General features: G+C 39.9%; 1 protein-coding gene across 3 annotated transcripts in view; it reads right to left on the reverse strand.

The window, feature by feature from the left end:
• Window positions 1–3,015: 3,015 nt before the first annotated feature.
• The window catches only part of MLLT3 (MLLT3 super elongation complex subunit), a 264,446-nt gene continuing 246,763 nt past the window's right edge, over window positions 3,016–20,698 (reverse strand). The window contains exons 9-11 of one of the 3 annotated variants that reach the window (XM_067744496.1): window positions 15,638–15,709; window positions 14,413–14,484; window positions 3,016–7,613 (exon numbers count right to left, since the gene is read on the reverse strand). In XM_067744496.1, coding sequence (XP_067600597.1) covers window positions 7,482–7,613; window positions 14,413–14,484; window positions 15,638–15,709 — 276 coding nt within the window. In that variant the 3' untranslated portion in view covers window positions 3,016–7,481. Of the gene's footprint in view, window positions 7,614–14,412; window positions 14,485–15,637; window positions 15,710–19,708; window positions 20,050–20,698 lie in introns of those variants that run through there. The other 2 variants (XM_067744495.1, XM_067744494.1) reach the window with 2 other exon arrangements.

Genomic DNA, 20,698 nt, shown 5'->3' on the forward strand with positions numbered 1-20,698 from the left:
GCTTTTACACCCTGGATCCTAAGGATCTGCCCCTACCACCATGGGGATGCTCTTCTGTTACCATAAAGAGCCCAACCACCCTTTATCATGTACATGCCTAAGTGATAGAAACAGAAATCTGAGGGTAAATCTTCAGTTCTGCCATGTCCCAAAGTGCGTTCCTTGGAAATAGGATGACCTACCACATACCCTGGTTTGTCAAAGACAGCCCCAGTTACTCACGTTGTCCTGGGATAATTACTAATAGTGTCCAATTTCCTTCTCAAAAATGTTCCAGTTTGAACCATGGTCACCTAACCCAGAAAATCATTTCTGGGGATATTAACAGCTGTGCTGTCCTTCTGTGAACCTGTAGCATGCCAACTTATGTTGTAAACCTTGAAGAATGAAATATCGTATAAAAATTATGTTGATGAAGGAACTTCAAAGCAAAACATCTATTATTGTCTTGTGTTAACTACTGTTGTGTTACATACAATTTGAGAAATACTGTGTTCAAGTAAACAAGTTTGGTGGTTGTTGGCAGAATATATGGCTTCCCAGAAATTTAACAGAGTAGCACGTCATGAATTTCCAAGAGGGTCAAATCCTGGGCAGTTTTTCTAAACTTACTTAAACACAAAACCTTTTTTCATAAAATGTCAAAAGAGGTCCATGTTTTACAGAATACTCCCACATTTTCACTCAACAAATATGGGTGCCTAGTCTGTCCTGGAATTGTTCTAGGTCCTGGAGTCAGCAGTATAACAAGACAAAGCCCTTGTGCTCATCAGGCTTACATTCTAGTGGGGAAGAAAGGCAATAAACCTGTAAACAAATAAATATTATAACGTGGAAAACAATGATCTATCCCCCCAAGTGGTGGATATTCAAAATAAAGACCACAACAGTCACCAATTCTGAGGAATATTCATGAAGCAATCTGTCTTCAGATATGAGTTGGCAATGATCCATGTCTGTCAAAAGCCATGAATCGATGGGCACCTTGTTTTCTGAGTAGAAGTTTCCCTTAACAAGTCTCCCCTTTGAACTGAGTGTACTTCATTTGTCATTAATATATATGTGCCTCTGGGGGAGTCCATCTGCCTTTGGCTTTTGTTTGTGGACTGGATTCATCATATGTGCCTTTAATACTCTTTCTTGTCCTATGTAGACTGAGGTGCTATTTAAAATAGCATCACTTTCTTTCCAAAGACACGTGTATAGTTGCCTAGCACCCAGAGAATAAATTAGAACAAACGGAGAGTTATCACATTCTATGCCATACTTCCCACCCCCTAGGGGTGGGACGAGGAACAAGGAGGTGCTTAAAAAAAAAAAAACATGCACACACACACACACACACACACACACACACACACACACACACACACACAAAAACCTCCTACCCTTTGATTCTGTGCAGAACAGAGACTCATATTGAAATGAATAAGCCAAGTTAAAACTTTCCCTCCTGGAACAAAGCAAAAGGAAAGCCTCTTTATGTTGCAGGGGCTATAGATGCCACGGGCTGAGCCTGTCCCAAAGCTTCCCTCCACTGCTCAAAAACTAAGCCATCTTGCTGCATTTAGCACTTCTCACCAGACCACCCACCCAGACGCGGATACACAAACCACATGTGTGAGGAATGCTGTTCGGCTAGGAAATCAGTATCAGTATTTCAACCTTATTACTTGCACAGACGGCCCTTTTAGTGCAACTCATTTGTTTTATCTTTTCAATAGCTTTGATTATTTTCTTTTAATGGCCTGGATTTATCCTTTTCTACCCTTTTGAAACTTCAGAGCCCTGCAGTGGAGGCCCGCATGTGCTGGAAGACATGATTACGAGGGAAAAGGAGCAAATTGCTTTGCCTTTACTCACCACTATCTCCCCAGTCCCTGTGGCCACCTATTCCGTGCTGATGGCCCAGCGCCCTGCGTTATCATCAACGTGGACTCAAGGAGCCTTCCCATTCAGGTGGTAGATTATTTTTGTTGTTATTTGGGCCCAGTTATAATTACTGGAGTGCTTTTCCGTTTGTGCCACGTACGTCTCTCCCTACCGCGTGGGAACCACATTGGTCACCCTTCTCTAATTAAGGGGAAATTAAGACCAAGAGGCCAAGCCGACAGCCCAGGGCAAGTTAACAACCTCTGGAAAAGACTGGAAATGGCCCTAAAGGGAAGGGGCCACATAAACAGGAAGGTGTGGATACTATTAGCAGGCAGAGAAGGCAGAAGCCTTGAAATGTGCTCAGGCTTCTCTATTTGGGTGGTATTCCAGGCAAGGAGACCCATAAAATACCCGTAGCTACTCCACTAGTCAGCTCATTAGTTTTGGACACTATATCCCCAAATTCCCAAGCAGAGAGGTCTTGGCGTCAGGCCTCAGTTGAGCTGCCATCTCTCTCCAGGACCCCTTGCGTATCCAAGTGGGACCATAATTCTGAGAGATGGTGAAACAAATGTACTGGGGGGAACTGGGGCTCAGTGCTCTTCCCGTGTGAGAGCACTTGGAGACGACAACCTGAGTTGTCTTCAGCAGGCCCAGGATGCCCACCCTGACTTTCTCCATGCTGCAGAAAATTCCAGGCCATTATTTTAAAATAAACAAATGAATATCTATGCTGAAACAAGGGAAGAGATCAGTCCAATTCAAGCCTGGTCATTCAAAAGCTTAACTGTCAGCCAAGCCCATCTGGGACTGGTGTTTCCACACCTAAAATCAGTTGCTAGTTGATAAGATACCAGGCAGTCCACTATCATCCCCTCATGGCTTGTTGCCTGAAGATAAGGTGAGTTTCTCAAATCTAATGTCTCTTTACTCTTAAAGAGCATTACATAGAGCATTACATCCAATTCCTTGGTTCCTTGCCAAACTGAAAGTATTCTATTCTCTTTGTTGAAGTAGTTTTTCTCCTTCCTGTCCAAGCAAGGTAGCATTTCTTGTCACTAGAATAAACGCAAGGCCTTTGTTTAGTTTATGAACAAAACCTCTGGGAGAAATAGGGGGAAAAAGAAAAAAAACACCATGCACAAGTAACCTGGTTTATTCCAAGAATGTACCCTACCATTTCTTGTCCAGTCTCTGCAGAGCTTAAAGAATGTACTGGTTTTAGGACACAGAAAGTGGTGCTAGACCCTAGGGACTCACAGATGAATGGGGCACGAACTGTGCTCTCAGCTGGTTCTGATCTCGCCATTCTTTCTTCCTTAAGACCAGCGTCACTTCTTGAGAAAGGCTGGGGGCTCATCTTTCCTGTATGCAAAGGGAAACCAAACTTCGGTCGAATGACTCTTTACAACGTACAGTCTTACTGAATTCTTAAGAAAACGGAGCCACAACACATTCGATATGAATTTAAGTGAAACACCTATTTCTGTCCATCTGTACTTACATTTCAACATGGGTTTTAGAGATGGGAAATACATCTGATGAATGCCTTGTAGTTCACATAATAGCATCTACACACACATACACAGTGTATCTTTCAACATAACTACACATACACACTCCATTAAAAAAAAGATACTGACAGATTTATAAAACGTACTGGCCTTGCACTGTTAATCTCAAGAATACAATTTACTTAATTTATTTTTGCACTGCATGGTAGCTCTGGCCACCGTTAAGGATCTGTCAGCATTTCCATCATAACTCTATTTTCAGAATACTGGAGTACAAGCGCCAAAATACATATTTACAGTTTACAGACAGAGGTGGCTTTGTCTTCCTTTGACTTCTTCAATGCATCTTTACAAGGGATATTTGGGGACGGCAGTGCCTACGTGATAAAAAGGCATCATATAAAACAAAAGAGGTCAAAAGATGTAGACTTCCAGCCCGACTAGACTAAATCATGGGAATCGACTCCTCAGCATTCGTGTCAGCTGTAGTAGTCATTATACTCATAGCTTTAGAGCAACAGTCCAAAGCAAGATGATAAGATGTGTGTACATATGGAGCACAAAGCATTAGTACACAAAAATGCTAAGGGTGGAAAGTAACGAGCATGCAGCAAACTAGTCCAGAGCTGGTCACCTCCACAGTGAGAAAAAGGAACACACATCACCCAACACCAGCACTGACCACTTCCAACACTGAACATCCAACTCTGTCACCTGGGGAGAGTTAAAACATTTACGAATAAAGTCTCTCTTAAACAATATGTCAACTTGTTAACATGTGCGGGGCTTGAAACAGTATGTGGGATGTTATGCCCGCCTAAACTGTCTATTTTAAAGAGTAGCTAGGTCTGTAAAAGTTATCAGGAGCAACATTTTTGGTGGAAGAAAGTTTTTAGTGCAAGAGAACCAACTTTATTGGCTCTTTCTACAAAATGTGGGTAATTATTCAGAGTAGAGAGATTTGCTTCGCAATTTTAAAATGTTTAGGACACTCTCCTAGGACTTTTTTCCTCTACAGTTTTTGTTTCCTGATCTTAAGTTTTTATGTTCTCCCCAACTTTGACACAATATGCAAGCATATATAGACATCTCTATTTGTCTGCATAGAGAGAGAGAGGTGGATTATGGTGAAGAAACAAAACAGCTGCAAGCATTTCTGCTGCTAACACGTCTGCTATATGCTAAGATAGAAGCACCCCCTCTCATACATACCCTGCTGCGAAACCAGGGGCAAAAGGTAATTGATAAGGGGGTAAAAGTTCTGTACATGTTTCCTTCCCCTCAAATTACTGGGGGAAAATTTAAAGAACGTTTATCATACTCTGGCTGGCTTAAACCATAGTCACACTCACCCAATTAATTTTATTTAGACCAAAAAATTAAACCCTGCCATTTTCCCTTTGTGCTTAAAAAAACCAAAGCCACCGTTAGAATACACGCATGCCAAAAATCTTTTAACAGGTTTCAAAGGTGAGTGTATATAAATGTGGCAGAACTGAGTGGGTTAAGTATAACTATTTGAATTTAATGGAAAGGGGATTTATTATTTCTGCATTTAAAAATTAGATGAGAGCAAGAGTTCAACTTCTAAAAACTCAACAGCATGACTCTTATTCTATTGGAATTTCATGGAAAATTCATTTTGCTGTCTCTATGAATAACAGAAGGGCAAGTTTTCCTGAATTTCATTAATTTACAGATGATATTCTGAAGACATTTACTTTATTACCTAAATTTTAGGTCTAAAGTTTATCACTGTAATAGCTTCCCTTCTTGCTATCCTTTTTGTCTGGTTACTTATGTTAACCAGTTTCTTGGTTAGTAACCTAGGGAACAAAAAAATCTTTACATTGCCAAATCATGGTTTTGGCCACACAATTTAGATACAAAAATAAAAATGGCCCAAACTACATATATACATTTCTAGTTAAGCTATATAGATATTTTAGTTAAACCACATACATTTCTGGCTTAATTAGAATATGTGGATTAGCATTTAGAAATTTTTAAAGATTTTTAAATGTTGCAAAAAATTCCATATAAGCATTGCCCACCCCTTTCACCTGTAAAGTTAAAAAAGGAAACAAAACACAACTAAAACCACTCAATTCATCAGTCACCTGATGTCCAAAATGACTCAGAAAGTTTCTCTGTAATTAAACATTGAGAAGTCGACTACAAAACAAATGCTTCAAGGTCGGTCATGCCAATCATCAAGAGTCATAACATTATTGAAAAAGTACACTTGTCCTCAATGGGATGCTTCTGAAAAGTAATTTACAAGGAGCATGGCTGTATTATAATTTTTTTAAAGGAAAAGATAGTGTCTCTGGATAGAAAGAAACAATGTAAAAAAAAAAAAAATCCCCTTGTTGAAATGCAGAAATAACTCCATTATCAATCTGCATTTACATTCCTGCCCAAAAGAATGGGTCTGGAAAGACCATTTTCTGTACAGACACTAGTTAATCTCTGTATGAAAAGACAGCATCTGGCATGGGAATAAACAAGGGAGATACTGGTCCATGAGCACACATAGAGACTTTCTTAAGGCTGATCCAGTGAACGAACCTTTGGATCCAGAAGTATTTCTTCGTTTCTTTTCTTTTCGGTTGAATTCCTAGCAAAAACTTGGAAGATGAACTGTTCTCATTTTGCATTCTCCACTTATGGAGAGAATAGAATAATGACACCAAAAGTACTTTGGTTTGGTTTTTTTTTTTTTCTTTTAAAAATAATTTGCTTTCTTTTGCATGCCACAGGACAGATTTCTAGTTTCAAAACAGGGTACATCAAGAACAAAAATATCCCCCCCTCCCCAACCATCTTTATATTCACCAATACAAGAAATCCTTCTGGAAACATAAGCAAGTGACTAAACAGGTATCGAACCACTGAATCTACAAGTTAATACATAATCTGTTATGGCAGAATAACCAAGAATTTTCCCCCAAAGAAAGATTTTAATTTTTCAAATATAAAAGAGTCTAAGAGGATCATATGTGAACAAACAAAAATCTCTTCTTCCAGGTTTTATGGTAAAGATGGGTAACACACTGGCAGCTGAAGAAAGCTGAAACTCTTACTAATAAATAGAACCAAATTAAGAATTTCTACAACATTTCTTTAGAAAACAGAACCAGAATTCCTCTTTTAAAAATTATGATCCTGTGGAATGCATTCACTTCCATATTTATCTAATACCGTAACAGTAAAACAGACACAAGGATGTTGATGATATCTCAACAATGCTGGATGCAGGACGTTTACAGGTACACGTTCGTTTAAAAGTCCTACAGGTTTATTGACTAAGGCTAGACAGCAATTCGTATGATCCTATTTGGTGCGTTTTCTAACCATGGTCCAAGATCATTATATGGATACAGCCAAGGACTGGGCCCCAACTTTCAGGAAAAAGACCACAAAGAAGAAAATCAGGGTGGCTATTTGGTCCCCCCAGTTGATCATTTGTGTCCTGGGACTGGAAAAACAAGGTGGAAAATACAGACTGCAACGAGTTAAGGGACTTGGAAAAAGTTGGTGGAGAGTGGCACGGTATACGAGTAAGGTCACTGGGCTTGGGATGGCAAGGGTGCTGCATTGAAAGAGCATCCACGGGACCGAGTACTTAGAATGTCTTGTGGTGTCATTCCCTCAACGACTCTAGAATATCTGTATGCGATAATAAATAGATCAGTTATGTAATAAGGCAGTGTGTTGAATATGCATTCGTCCTGTGGAATGAACCACCACAGAGAGAGATACATGATACCATACACATTCTTTAAGTTTTCTCGTGTTGTATTTGATCTGTTTGTTTTCAAGGCTATCCAGGCTAACTCTTCCCGGGGATTTCCTTGGAGAGAAGAGTGGTCCGCTGAGGCTGGTTTGCTTAACCTCTCCTTTATCAAGAGATGATGACTGGCTTTAAAGAAAAATAAAGCTGAAGGTTGTTTGCTTTTTATTTTTTCCCTTTTGGTTGCATCATTCTGAGTGTTTCCATATAAACAAACAAGAAAAAAAATCACAACCAAAAAAAAAAAACAAAAAAAAAAAAACCCAGAGTTTTTGATGCATCCAGTTGTTGTAGCCTCAGGATGTTCCAGATGTTTCCAGGTAACTCTGTAGTTTACGGACTGTGGTTTTGTCCAGCGAGCAAAGGTCAAAATCAAATGTTGTGTTTGTGATATGAAAGTGTCCAGTTTCTTCTATAAGGTTCACAATCTAGAGGAGTAAATAAGAGAAAGTTTAGGCAATAAGCAATAGACATCAAAAGGCAAAGAGAGAGAGATGGAGGGAGTCAAATATGGAACCAAGTGATTAATAGTCTCATTTACAGCAGGAAGGTCCTATACTGGTAATGGCACCAAACTACTTCTTAGCCAATTTGGTAGGTCAAAGGAATATTAACCCTTTGAATTTCTCAATGAGAGCAAACTACCTGTTCTCATTCATAGTCTTTAAACTGATTCCTACTTCCAAGTCATCAACAGACCCTTTTACTATAGGGGTGGGAGTGAGAATGGGTAGCTAGTGGGAGATAGAATTTCAAGACCCCTTTTCAAAATTAGTTACTGACTCAATGGACAGTGGCTGTACTTAATAGATGAAAGGAAACTCCAGCCTAGAAATAACAGAACTCCTTATAGAAAAAGTACATACACGCAGACACATATATATATAATGATCATTTTTCTTTCTGATTACATTACTGTTGAAAGTTTAGGAAACTCAAGAACCCACAAAGAAAAAGAATAAAACCGTCTACATTTCCACCTCCTGAAGATCATGGGTAGTGACTAGAAAGGGGCTCAAGGAAGCCTTCTGGGGTGCTGGAACTGTTTTGTTGCTTGACTTGGGTGCTCGTTACAAAAGATGCATTCACCTTGTTAAAATTCATCTAGCTGTACATCTTGTTATGCTTTGACAAAAAATAAATAAAAATCTATATTCGTTCCATTAGTCACGTTCAGTTGATGCACTTGAGTATCTGGGGTGATAAGTATCATCTGCAGAAAGAAAGGATGCCTTTGTCTCCCCATTTGGGAATAGTTATACCTCATTTCTTGAATTGGCTCCAACTTCCAGAAATATGATAAACGAAAGTGGTGACAGAGGCACTATTGGTCTTGCCTGGCTTTCGGGAGGATGCCTCTAAGGTTTCAACATTAACAGTGATGTTGGTTATGGGTTTGAAAGAATCTTTTATCATGTTACGTGTCTTTCTATTCCTATTTTACTAATAATTTTGACAGAAATAGATGCTATGCCTGGATAGTATGGGTTCTAGGTACGTTTGTTGTGAGTAAATTGGGATGGAGGGGGGTTGATTTTAGTAAGCTTTGTGGGGGAGAGAGGAAAATCCACATCAAGGTGAAAGAAAAAGTATTTGCACAGAGAAACCAACTGGCAAACCATTTCGCTTATTTTTAGTTGTCTGTTACTCCTTTTCTATCATATGCTTCTGTTTTCTTTAGTACAATCATCTTAAAAGGAATAATTTTAATTATTCAGCCTATTATTTATTCAATGAAGTTTTAGATTACCTAATTTCCGGTTGAAAAAGCAGAAAGGAAACTTTTGACCTTTTCTTCTTACAATTAGTTTTCTTTAAAAAAACAGTAAATTTGTGAACTATTCCCTATGGGTCAGTGGCTCTCAATAGAAAATGTGCTCCCTATTCCTGACATATTTGCCACAGAAACATAAGACATAGTGAACCTCAATCCAATTAATTGTGCAACTCCAGACTGAGCTGTTACTGCCTTATTCAACCTCTGGAACTATTTTTTTTACAGATATAACTATGGGTTTAATAACAAAATCAGTTACTCCCATTGCAAAATCATGACAGACACAGCGAACTGCCTACTTAATATCCATATATCCCTTCTTCTTTACTAGCAGAAGCTTGATTTTCTGGGAGTGGCAATATGCCCAGCTATATACTTGCCTCCGAGACCCACTTGCAGCACTGGGCAGACACTGCTATTTACAGTTTATTTGTCAGAAGTCACTGGCCTTGTAGGAAAATTTTCGAAAGGGTATGGACAATGGGCATGAGGCTTTTGCCCTCTGCTCCTCCTTCCTGTCTGGAATGAAGATGCCATCCTGGAAGTGCAGCAGTTGTCGTCCCCTCAAGTGGACGAATGCAAGATGTGAAAGATGGCAGAGCAGGAAGGCGAGGAGTCTATGTCCTCAGTAGCATCGTTTCCACCACACTGACCATGAATCACTTACTTCCAGGCTTATTATTATATGGGGTGGTGGGGAAGGGGGGGGATGCAGGGCGGAGAGGGAGCCTTACTTGCTTAAACCACTGGACTCAGCGTTCTATCACACGCATCAAGAGAATATCAGAAGGGGTGTTCCCAGTAATGGTTAAAGTGTGATATTCACATAAGAATTTATCAAGCTAGATCTTATTATTAACACTAAAAGATCTAAAATGAACCCTCATTTGCTTTATTAGTAAATAGTTAAAACAGCGCTTTAGGTAAGTCAGCCACACACGTCTATATACATAGAGAAACACACATACACAGCTCTGTCCACAAACAGAAGACTTTCAAGGCAATCAAATACTTACTATAATACATATTTAACATCGATTGAATTAAAAGTACTTTCCAGAGTAAATTATCTTTTTTGCTACATTGTGTAGAAACACTATAGACGGAGTGAAAATGTGTAAACTTCAGTATAGAAACAAACAGCCTCTTCAGAGAGCTCTTTCGGGATGAAAACAAATAGCCTTTCAATTTATACAATGGAACCAAATGACAATTATTCCAGAGTGTGAATCCTCTCCTCAACTAGCTGGTCAGTAGGTAAATGACCAAGCACTCAGAACAGAGAATCCTGAATTTGGCATATCAAATTCTGACTCTGCTCACTATTTGAATGGCATTGGACAGAACACAATAACCCCTGGGCCTCAGTCTCCTCATCTGTAAAATGGGGACAATGCCACCTGTTCTACCTATCATACAATGTTGTTCAGAGGATCAAATAATATACGGAACATGAAGCTTCTTTATAAACTGCAAATTGCTACACAGATTAGGGCAACATGATTATGATTACCATGTAAACATAAACTTATCCTTAATTATCTGGGAGGTAACTATATAGCACATGAATTTTCAGACCCAGTGCTTTTTTCCCTCTGCCCCTCATTGACTGTTAGCCATTTCATTAGCACTAAAACAAATGAAGCAGGGAAAATGCCAGAAGCTAAAGCTCAGAAAAGACCTCCTTGAAATTAAAAAAAAATTATAATAAAAGTCTGCAGGAGGGAGGGAAGAAAGCAGGGAGAGCAGTAGCTGAAGTAAAGTGGTTGAAATGACAAACTAAAACCACAATGTGGGGATAAAGAAGTACAGCCCTCCATTTTCCCTTGAAAATGGCAGGTAACTCACCCCTTTAAAAAAATAAATTTCTGTGACTCAATATAGTTGCTCACTAATTACTTAGCAATAGGCAGAAGACAGAGTAATAAAAAATACCTTCTAGAAAAGGCCACTTGCTTTTAAAGCAAATAAACAAATTTGCCCACTAGGATATTCGGCCCCGTCATCTCACGTGCACTGTACTACCTTGTAGGTTCTGGGGATTCAATCACAGCCCTCGCGTCTCCTCCACAACCAACACCCCCCAGCCCGCCTGCAGCCACAACACGCAAAGAAATGAAGGGGATCTTATCAATCTCACTAAATGAGCCCTACATTTTTATGGGAGCTTATAAGAATGCATCAAGGCGGAGGCAGAGACAGCCTTAAAGTAGTAGCGGTGGCAACAGATGGGGCGTTCAGGACTATTTCCAATGGGAACAGCATTAATGATTTGAATTATTAGAGCATGAACCTACACCCTCAATTAAGTAAAGACTTCATAAAGAAAAATAAATGTGGGTGCCTTTCCATGAATCCTGAAAGAGTCAGAACATCAGAAACACCACGTTAACGTGCTTCACTGCAATGACACAGCCACAAAGCCTAAAAGCACCACCCTGCTGGTCCCTGAAGGACGCCACGCTGCCTGTCTATAGGAATCCCCGCTCTGCTGATGCACCGTGGCTCTACCTTGGTGTCGTTACCCTGCATCGTACTGCAATGATGAATCCAGCTCCAAAATAATAGCAATAATAAAAGACAGACTGAGTGCAGATAAGGAAAGCAGGCAAGGGCACATGGTATATTATAGGTAGTGGAAAAGGAGGCGTATGTATACTGCTTAACTCATTCTTCAGATGATGGTGTTGTGAAAACATCTGTGATGGATTATTTCCTGCCACGTCAGCTTTGGAGGGGGTACCACGCAGGGCTTTTTTTTTTTTTTTTTTTTTAAACAGGGTAAGCTCCACTTGTTAAGTTTGTAGCTCCTTCCCCCAATCCTGGTTATAAAAGTCATAAAAATTATTAAAAGGCAGATGCATTGTAGTCTGATTATGCTTTTTTATGTTAAAAAAACAAAACAAAACAGTATTCTTTCCACCCGAAGCAGCCTCTTTGCTGAGTGGGAAGTAATGAACAAGCTTTGCTTTAACTGCTTCTGTCTGGCGGGGAGTCAGGTCTGGGGTAAGTTAGGACTTCCTGGAGAATGGCCCCAGCTATGGATGGGGAAGCCCTGTCTACCGTGTGACAGCGTGTGCCCTACCCTGGGTTAAGAGGCATCCTGGAGAAAACACTTCTCAGGGAGAGTTTTCCATGTTGTTAGAACACTCTGATCTACCATTTATTCCCCAACTCCCTGAAGAAAATTCTAAATGTATAATAGCTGTTACCTAAATTGCCGAACCATCCTCTAAGGAAGCCCTGGTTTTCCTCAGAGGTTTTTTGTTTTTCTCCTAAGGAGGATGCAAATCCAGACTCAGAGCTGGAACTCCAAGGGAGTTTAGAAGTGTTCAATCTCCCTTTCCAAATGAATGTGGAACATGTGGTTTAAAGAAGAATCAAATTATTAGTCAGTCCGAGGTACGAACACCTCTGGTTTTGACTGTGTCTACTGTACTATACTTTTACCTCATGGAAAAGGGCCTTAAGAACACAGCCTCTCTTGATCCAGCGCTTTCTGTTCATTAATCTAGATGCTGGGTGCCAGCACTGCATGTCCCCAGAATAAAATAAAGATATTAACCACCTTTTGTGAGCCAAAGAAAAGTGTCAGGTCAGATTTTTTCACAGGATGTATTTAATAGGAAAAGACCTGGGATGGGATCCTGCGCTCACCAGAAATCCTGTCTCAGGTGCTGGGGTCTGTGTGGCTAATACACAGACTCTGTGGAATGCAGTCCACAAGATGAGCAGTGCTCAAGGTGGAGAATAACATTAGTCCTCAATAGTTCTATGTTTTACAATAGGAATTAATTAAGCAGTAAACCGTGACAGGACATGCATCATGGTATCATAATCACAAGTCTCAGCTGCATTACAAGGCAAAAGGCCAAAGACGGAGAGCTTTCAACTGGCCTGGGAATGCAATTAGGGTGAAACGCTGTGGGCCCTGGAGTGCCTTTATGCCAGGTTAAAAATTCATAGATATCACTCTCTCCCTCTAGAACACTAAAATAATCCGCTTCGATGGAATTCTCCAGTAAGCCACCTTCCCTCACAAGTCTTTCAAAGGTCAAAATAAAGGACAGTGTGAAATTAGGAATGCCAATGACATCCCAAGGTAAGACCCTGCTCAAAAGCCTAGTATCCTCAACTCACTGGTTGGCTTTCCTGGTGAAGGGGTCCCAACCCTGACCAAACATCTGTCTCGCTCTCCTACGAGACGCACTATCTGGGCCCAACTTGTGCTGTAATAGCTTTATTAGACAACTGCTCCACAGTGGTTCAGAGCTGGTGTTCGGGAAAGGATGGGAAGGTCAGCTAATAGATTTACCATCACCATTCAGGCAATGAGCCCCAAATAATTGGTAAGTGGCAGGCTGAACAATTTTCAGTGACACAGAAGAAAGCTGAAGAAAAATGCTATCAAAATACTAGGATATGTCTTAGGGTAAGCCACTCAAACCCTGCTCCCCGATCCATTACGCACTGAGATAGAAATGCAACTTATCCCCAATTAAGAATTATACAGGTCTATAGTCTTTTGTTCAAATCTGGAACTCTAGAAGGGTTAAAAAGCTTATCAGACCAATCAGGGAACTTGGAAAGTTTGAGAGCATGTATTTATAGATTTAAGCAAAAATGTACACAAAATAGAAATGTGACCATCAGCCATTAAACATTTAAAAAAAAAAAAACCCATACACAGCTGGGGTAGATTAAGTACTAATTTCAAGTCATTTGAAAGTAGTAAAAAAAAAAAAAATTCAAGCAGCAAAAAAATCTACAAACGCACCCTGGAATTTAGAACCCAACCTTCTCTTTGGGTGTTAAAGAAAAATTATTTTATCAATAGCCACTGTTAATGCAATGGACGCATGTGCTGTAACTATGAGAACTAAAAACCATCCTTCTTATCTTCTCAAAACATCAAATCGTACTAATAGAAGTTTCCCCACTCTACAAGTCTTCTACAGTTGAGTTCATAATAATAGAATGTATGTTATACAAGATAAGACAAATGAGGAAAATATTTATTTTCCTTAGAATAGCATTGGCAAAGGTTACTAAATTGAATCACAAATGTTTACAGCACTTGACTGCAATTCTTATCACTGTTTTCCCACGAAACCAGAAGCCTGGCCCCAAAGGTTTCTGCATTCCTACCTTCCCCTCCCTCAGCCCACGTGACAGCATCAGACGGCTGAGGGATCAGTATATCCCAGCATCATCACCTCCCCATGTGCCCAGTTTTCATCGTACCGTGGAAGCCCCAAAGCAGACTTCTGGGCAGCCTCGGAAATGAACCCCCCCCCACCACCTACTTCGCAGGTGGCACTGGGCCAGTTCTGAGAGTGTGGGGCTTTCAGAAGGCCACCTGGCGTGGCCTCCAGGTGCTATTACACTAGCCCAGGACAAACTAGGCCTTGATGTTTCTGGAAAGGGTTGTGTTAAAAAGCATTTCTCACCTGCTGAAGAATGTGTCTTTCCCTCAGCGTCATCAACCTTCTGTGAAGCTCTACCAGTTCATCTAGGTATGCCTGAAAGAGAACAGCATCCCCCTCAAAGAACAAGCACTTTAAGGAAGCAGTTCAAAAATAAAAGAATAAACAAATAAGAACATACAAGCAGTGGTTAGAGGTTCCACATACTACCCTCTACCCCAGGCTGTGTGGATGCACTGCCCAAGGCCTTTGCAGACCAAATCTCTCTTGGCCAACTATTAACTTTTCAAGCCAGCTTTTTATTGATAAAAAGGGCAATTCTTGCACTTATTTGCTCTCAACAAGGTTCAAGTGAGCAGGTGCCCCCTCTCCCAACAACGCCTCTACAGAGAGAAGGGGAACGCAATGAAAAATTGTGAGTTTAAATGTATTATCACAGTCTACACTCTTTTTTTTAACTATTCTTCCATCTTAGAAGCATTTTAACAGAAAAAAGCCCAAGTTTGAATATGGAAGTACTGATGCACATTATCAATTATGTCAGGGCAAACTGAAAAGAAAAAAGCCCTCTTGGGTCCCTCCTGGTCATATCTAACATTGCTAGTGAACAGCAAGTAACAGGACAGAAGAATGTCTTATGAAAAATAGAGGTCACTATCCACATTAGCATCTGCTTTGTCAAGAGCTCCCCTGAAAAGGCAGAGGTGCACCTCCCTATACTCAGACTCATGGTCTTTGTTAGCATAAATGCCTGCATGTTCCGAGTGCCATTTGCAATGAAGGCAAAAGAAAGGTCTGTGAAGCATTAGCCAGGCCCGCCCCTGCAAAGCACGTGAGGACCCTGCCCACAACGAGACACAAACCCCCAACAGCCCTTGAAGTCAGATTTTGGATGCGTGACTGCACACTTGGGGAAAACACACTGCACTGGGATCAGATGTCCTGCTCACTAAAGTCTGAGATTCCTTAACCCTCCACCTGCACTACAATTCTCTCACCTCCCAATTCAATGTGCCTGAAATCCCTTGGCAATCATGGATAGCGTAAGGCCAGGCTTAACACTGGAGATATAAACAAGACTTGGAAAATAAACTACAAAGCATTGGGAAGAAGTGATTGTCATTTGGAGGTTTCAGGCATTTCTGATGAAGAAAACGAAAGGAGAACCAGCAAGGATGATCAAGGGAAACACAAAGAAACGGAAGAGGGTCAGTGCTGGAGCACTCACAGTAATGGACTGGACACCTACCTTGTCACATTCACCATTCTTTATTTGCTTATCTGATTTGCTTTGCTTTATTGGACTTTTCACTTCAAGAATCTAGGGATCAAAGAGAACACAGTTAAATTTGATTTCTAGCACTTCTTAGCTAACCAGCCACCTAAACGAAGGGACTTAAGAATGAAATGTCACAGTGCTTTGTGACCACCTAGAGGGGTGGGATAGGGAGGGTGGGAGCGAGACGTAAGAGGGAGGAGATATGGGGATATATGTATATGTATAGCTGATTCACTTTGTTATAAAGCAGAAACTAACACACCATTGTAAAGCAATTATACTCCAATAAAGATGTTAAAATAAAATGAAATGTCATATAATAACATCCCTTTCCAAAGAGCATCTCTCCTCCATACATTTTCTTTCTTCTCCTCTAATCTTACTTTCTCTGGGAAAATAAATTACGTATATGTGAAATGCTGAGTCAGGGCAATAGAACTTAAAAAAAAAAAAAAAGAAGGTGAAGATAAGGAAATTGATCTAAGCTTCCAAGGCTGCTTCTCTTTTGTGACAACACTCTCACACATATGTACAGCAGCTGAGTTGTAGTGGATTACAATCCTTTCTGGCAAGAATTTTTTCTTATTCATTCTGTTGTTTCAGCATGACTACCAGTGCTCGGTACACTAAGGATGATAAGACAAACACTCAAATACCCTTTTAGTACCTGACTTTCAGATTCTAAAAAGTACTCACTCATATCCACTAAACTGAGGCAGCTTTGGAAATGAAGGTTGCCATCAGTGACACTGGTTGCTCCCAACTTGGGATCCTCCCACTCAAGAAATAAAGAGCTAGGACTATCTTCCGTATTTCAAGAAATGATGTGTTTACCCATGATAAATATCAAGTGCCTTTCCTTTTATCTGACCCAATTGTAGCTTAGGTTACGAAGAGCAGTTTTGCATACTGTTCAGACTGTTGGGAGCTACGTTTCTAATTAATAAAAAGGAGAAACAAATTATTACTTAATAAATACAATTGATTTATTAGAATTTTCAAAATTGAGAATTATGAGGGAAATATTTTTAAATGGCCCTTGCTTAAAATGGTTGAGAACCACTGAAATTTTTGATGAGTGTTTACAAATGTATAGAAACATAAAAAGCAAAGTAATTTGCCTTTTTCATTATATCCTCATTACCAAGTGAGTTATTATAACCTGAAGCTAATATTAAGGAAGAAAATGCAAAATAAAGGAGATATTTAAGCAGTCTCATATTCCTACTGCTCTTCTTTTTATCCATTTCTGCTTTAACACACACACACACACACGCCACTCTCCAGTTCTGTTCAAAGGTCTACCATCTTCCAAAACACAAAAAAGATTTTTAAAATGAGTTCACATTTATTTTGTAATTTAATTTGTAGAAAGAGCATTGATTGGGCTCAGAAACCCAAGTTCAGGTACCAGTCCCATCATTCATCATTTCTGAACCTCAAAAAATGAGATAAAATGAGAGAGATGAACAAGATAACATCCAGGTTTCCATTCAGCTGTAAAATTTTCTACTACAAATAAACATTTTATCTATTGAGGATGACATTCTAGAAAAGACCAAATACTTCTCTAAGGGTACATATTCCTTTGAATTTAGGAAAATGTATAAGTAAGAAGTGAGCTCCTAACAGAATCTTGCCTGAGAATAGCCTTTATTTCTTCATTTTTAACATTAAGATAACCAGAAGACCAATGTGACCAAGCTAACTTCAAATACAACACTTCTGGCAACACAAGGAAATTACTTAATCACAGAGGTAAAGCAATAGTTTTTTAACATGCTTCACTGTAAAGGAAACCAAACACCCCACTATGTTCAGAATTTCCTTCTCTATTGTTGAAAATGAGACCTCAAGGGAACACTGGCGCTGAGACCTAGGAGTAAGTAGGTCAGTAGATGGCACTGCTCACCAACTCAGATCTGGGGCTGGGCCCAAGCAGAGCAGATCTGCTGCGATTTCAGGCAAGAGGAAAAAACAGTGCCTGCCTGCCTTGTGCATTAGAAAATGGAATTTTGTTCCCATCATATCCCACCCCCGAATGCCCCCCTCCATTCCAGGCCCCCAAGTCATTGCCCTCTGGGGGCCAAGTGACTGAGAACTATTTGCCATATAGAGCTGTTAACTAGGTTGAGAGAGTTCCACCACCTTCTCTTCAAAGCAGAAAATAGACAGAACATTCAGGGCGCTGAAGTCCCACCCTACACATTCCGTGAGTGCTACAGCACAGAAGGCCCAAATACATTGAAATCCTAGTTTCTTTCTTCTGAAGCTGCAGTGGCAGGAACAAAAGCCCCGGGTGTCAGTGATCCGCCTCGAGTTACTGAGTGGCTGCCCAGAGAGGGCTCAGTTAATCTTCCTGCTTTGATCTCTCCCTGCTCCAAAATAAACAGCTTTGTCAAAACCTCATTCTGAGAGCTGAGCCATGCTGAAGACAATTGTTTTATTTATGATCATTTCTTATCTTTAAGGAAACGACTCCAGAATAGAAAAGTACGGCACCTTGTCTTCCACGGGCTGATTTCAAACCAGTTTAACTGGATAGACTCTTTTATTTCATTCAACATGCCTTGCAGGCTGATAAGTGATTTATCATATTCTGAATATTAACTCAGGTCCCATGGATCGCTTCCTTCCTTTAAGGCCCCCTCACCTCCCTCCCTTCTACACTTTCAGCCAAAAAGGATCTGGAATTTTGATTTTGTTTGAAATTCACATAACAAGGTTTGAAGTTAAAAAAACAAAAAACAAAAAGCTTTGGTTAAAATGGCACAGCACTATTATTTCCTATTAAGCTGTATGGGAAGAAAAAGCCACCCAGACTGCTGAGATGCACCATTTATGCACGTGGTAGTCTCTGAAAATAGAACTGTGATGAGTTGCACTTCTCTCCTTAATCTGAGGATATGGCTTGAGAGTCAAAATTTCAAGATTATTATTTTTCTGTATTCCTTTGTGAGGACTGACAACTCAATTATTCAGCAGATGGATTCTCTACTGATGGGTCTTTCATGTTAATGATCACTAGTAGCTCCTAACAATACTCAGGTTAATTACTTGCTTTGTTGACATGTGGCTCTCTCTCTGCTCACTTTTTTCCAAGAGTTAGAAAATGTTTGACTCAATTAGCACTTTCTCTCTTCCCTAGTCCCTAGAAGACTGAGAAAAGGTAAGGAAAACACAGCTCTGTCTGATAATTTACAGAAACTTGAGAGACCATTATCAACCTACAGACAGAGAACAGCCAAGGGATATGGAAGAAGAAAACTCAAGAGTCTTCCCATGTCACAGCTTGGCCTTCCCAGTATGTTCTCATCTATTTTATGTGAAATTTCAGATCATCATCATCATCACTATCACACACACACACACACACACACACACACACACACACACACACGACTAAAAAACACACTCCAGTTCTAAGACATAGGTCCAAGGAGGAAAGCACCCTGTGGTACATTTATTTCCTACCCTAAACTAGTTAAAAGTGAAAGCATATGGACCTCCTTATTATGCTTATAGGTGTATGGAGAAAATGACATATAACTGAGTATTCCTGACAGATTGATGATTCACATGTGTGAAGCTACATTTGTCAAATAAACATATGCCAAGGAACTAGTGGTATGCTATTTAATCGGATAAAGTAATTTTTACCCTTTCTAGATAGATGATACCATTTATTTTTGTTTTCATTCTGCTAGACAGGTTAATAAAAAAAAAGTCTGACGAAGACTCTAAACCTTTCCCTGAAACCAGAGCCAGCTCAAGACTGCCCGTCAGGAAGGGATTAGGGGCAGTTCTGTCTGCAGGGCAAGATGGGGGCTTGTTGGAGCTGCATTTATTTAGCAAGCATAGTCTTAACTCTGACTGGAAAATACGCTGAAGGAGACTACTGTGGGGTACAAAAGCACACCCTAATGCCCTTCACTCCTGGCACTGCCACTGCCCAGGAAGTACACTAATTTTAATATACCACCCACTGGAAGCAGAAATTAGGCCTATATAGGTTTGAACTGGATATAAAAATATATTCGAGGTCTGAATGCTATTCTTCTGCCAGCTCATACTGAAGCACACACTTATAAATATAAGAAACCCAAGTAACCTAGTTTAGCCAGCCCCGGGCTCTTCTCAACTGAGTGGCAGTGATGGTTATACCCATTGCCCTCACTTTCCCCTGAAACGCCTGACTTGGAGCCACACTGGAGGTGAAAGCTGGCTGGGCCAAGGGCATGGCTGGCACTGGAGGTGGGGAAGCACATGGACTTTGGGGAGTTAGGATAAGGAAGAAGAATGCACACCTCCTTGAATGGCCAGTCTGTAATGGATGATGAGGTTGGGCCTGCAGTCACAAAGAAATTGCAGTTGAACTGTAACTGGTGAGGTAAAGAACACTGATATTATTTCTACTTAATAATGCAGGCTTTAAGTTGTAGATAAACTTTATAAATGAGGAATTTTAAATTTTGAGAGATTTTTGCTTATGCTTTACACAAAATTTAAAATGAAAAAGGCTTCGGCTATAAAATCACAGTTTCCCCATAAAACAAAGATCACAAATTCAAGGGCAAGTGTATTTAAAATCACAGGTAGGACACCTGTGAAACAGAATAATTTTACAAAACCACATTTCCTTTATTTTCAAGTTAACATTCATACAGTAACTTGAATTAAGCAATTATTGTAGAGGTCATGTGGAATCTGTCTAAACAAAGAAATAAGAATAACATGGTAATAGAGTATCAACGCAATGCATAATGACGGTTTTACAATACTTGAAAATAGTTTATCTTAGCAAGTATTTAAAATAATCATTTGTTTAACAAAAGCTCTTCATCACAGCTTTTGAAGTTCTGCCTAGACCTTATCCAAATAACTATATTCTGAGTTGATCATCAAATTCGCAAGCTTTCCTTTACCTTGATTTATAACAGCAATGATAATGACCACTGTTTACTGTGTATTTTATAAACTATTCCTTACAATCCCAAGTGATAATCCTTTTTCCTGGATGAGCACACAGAG

The sequence above is a fragment of the Pseudorca crassidens genome, chromosome 7, assembly GCF_039906515.1.
Source record: "Pseudorca crassidens isolate mPseCra1 chromosome 7, mPseCra1.hap1, whole genome shotgun sequence".
NCBI classification, from domain to species: domain Eukaryota; kingdom Metazoa; phylum Chordata; class Mammalia; order Artiodactyla; family Delphinidae; genus Pseudorca; species Pseudorca crassidens.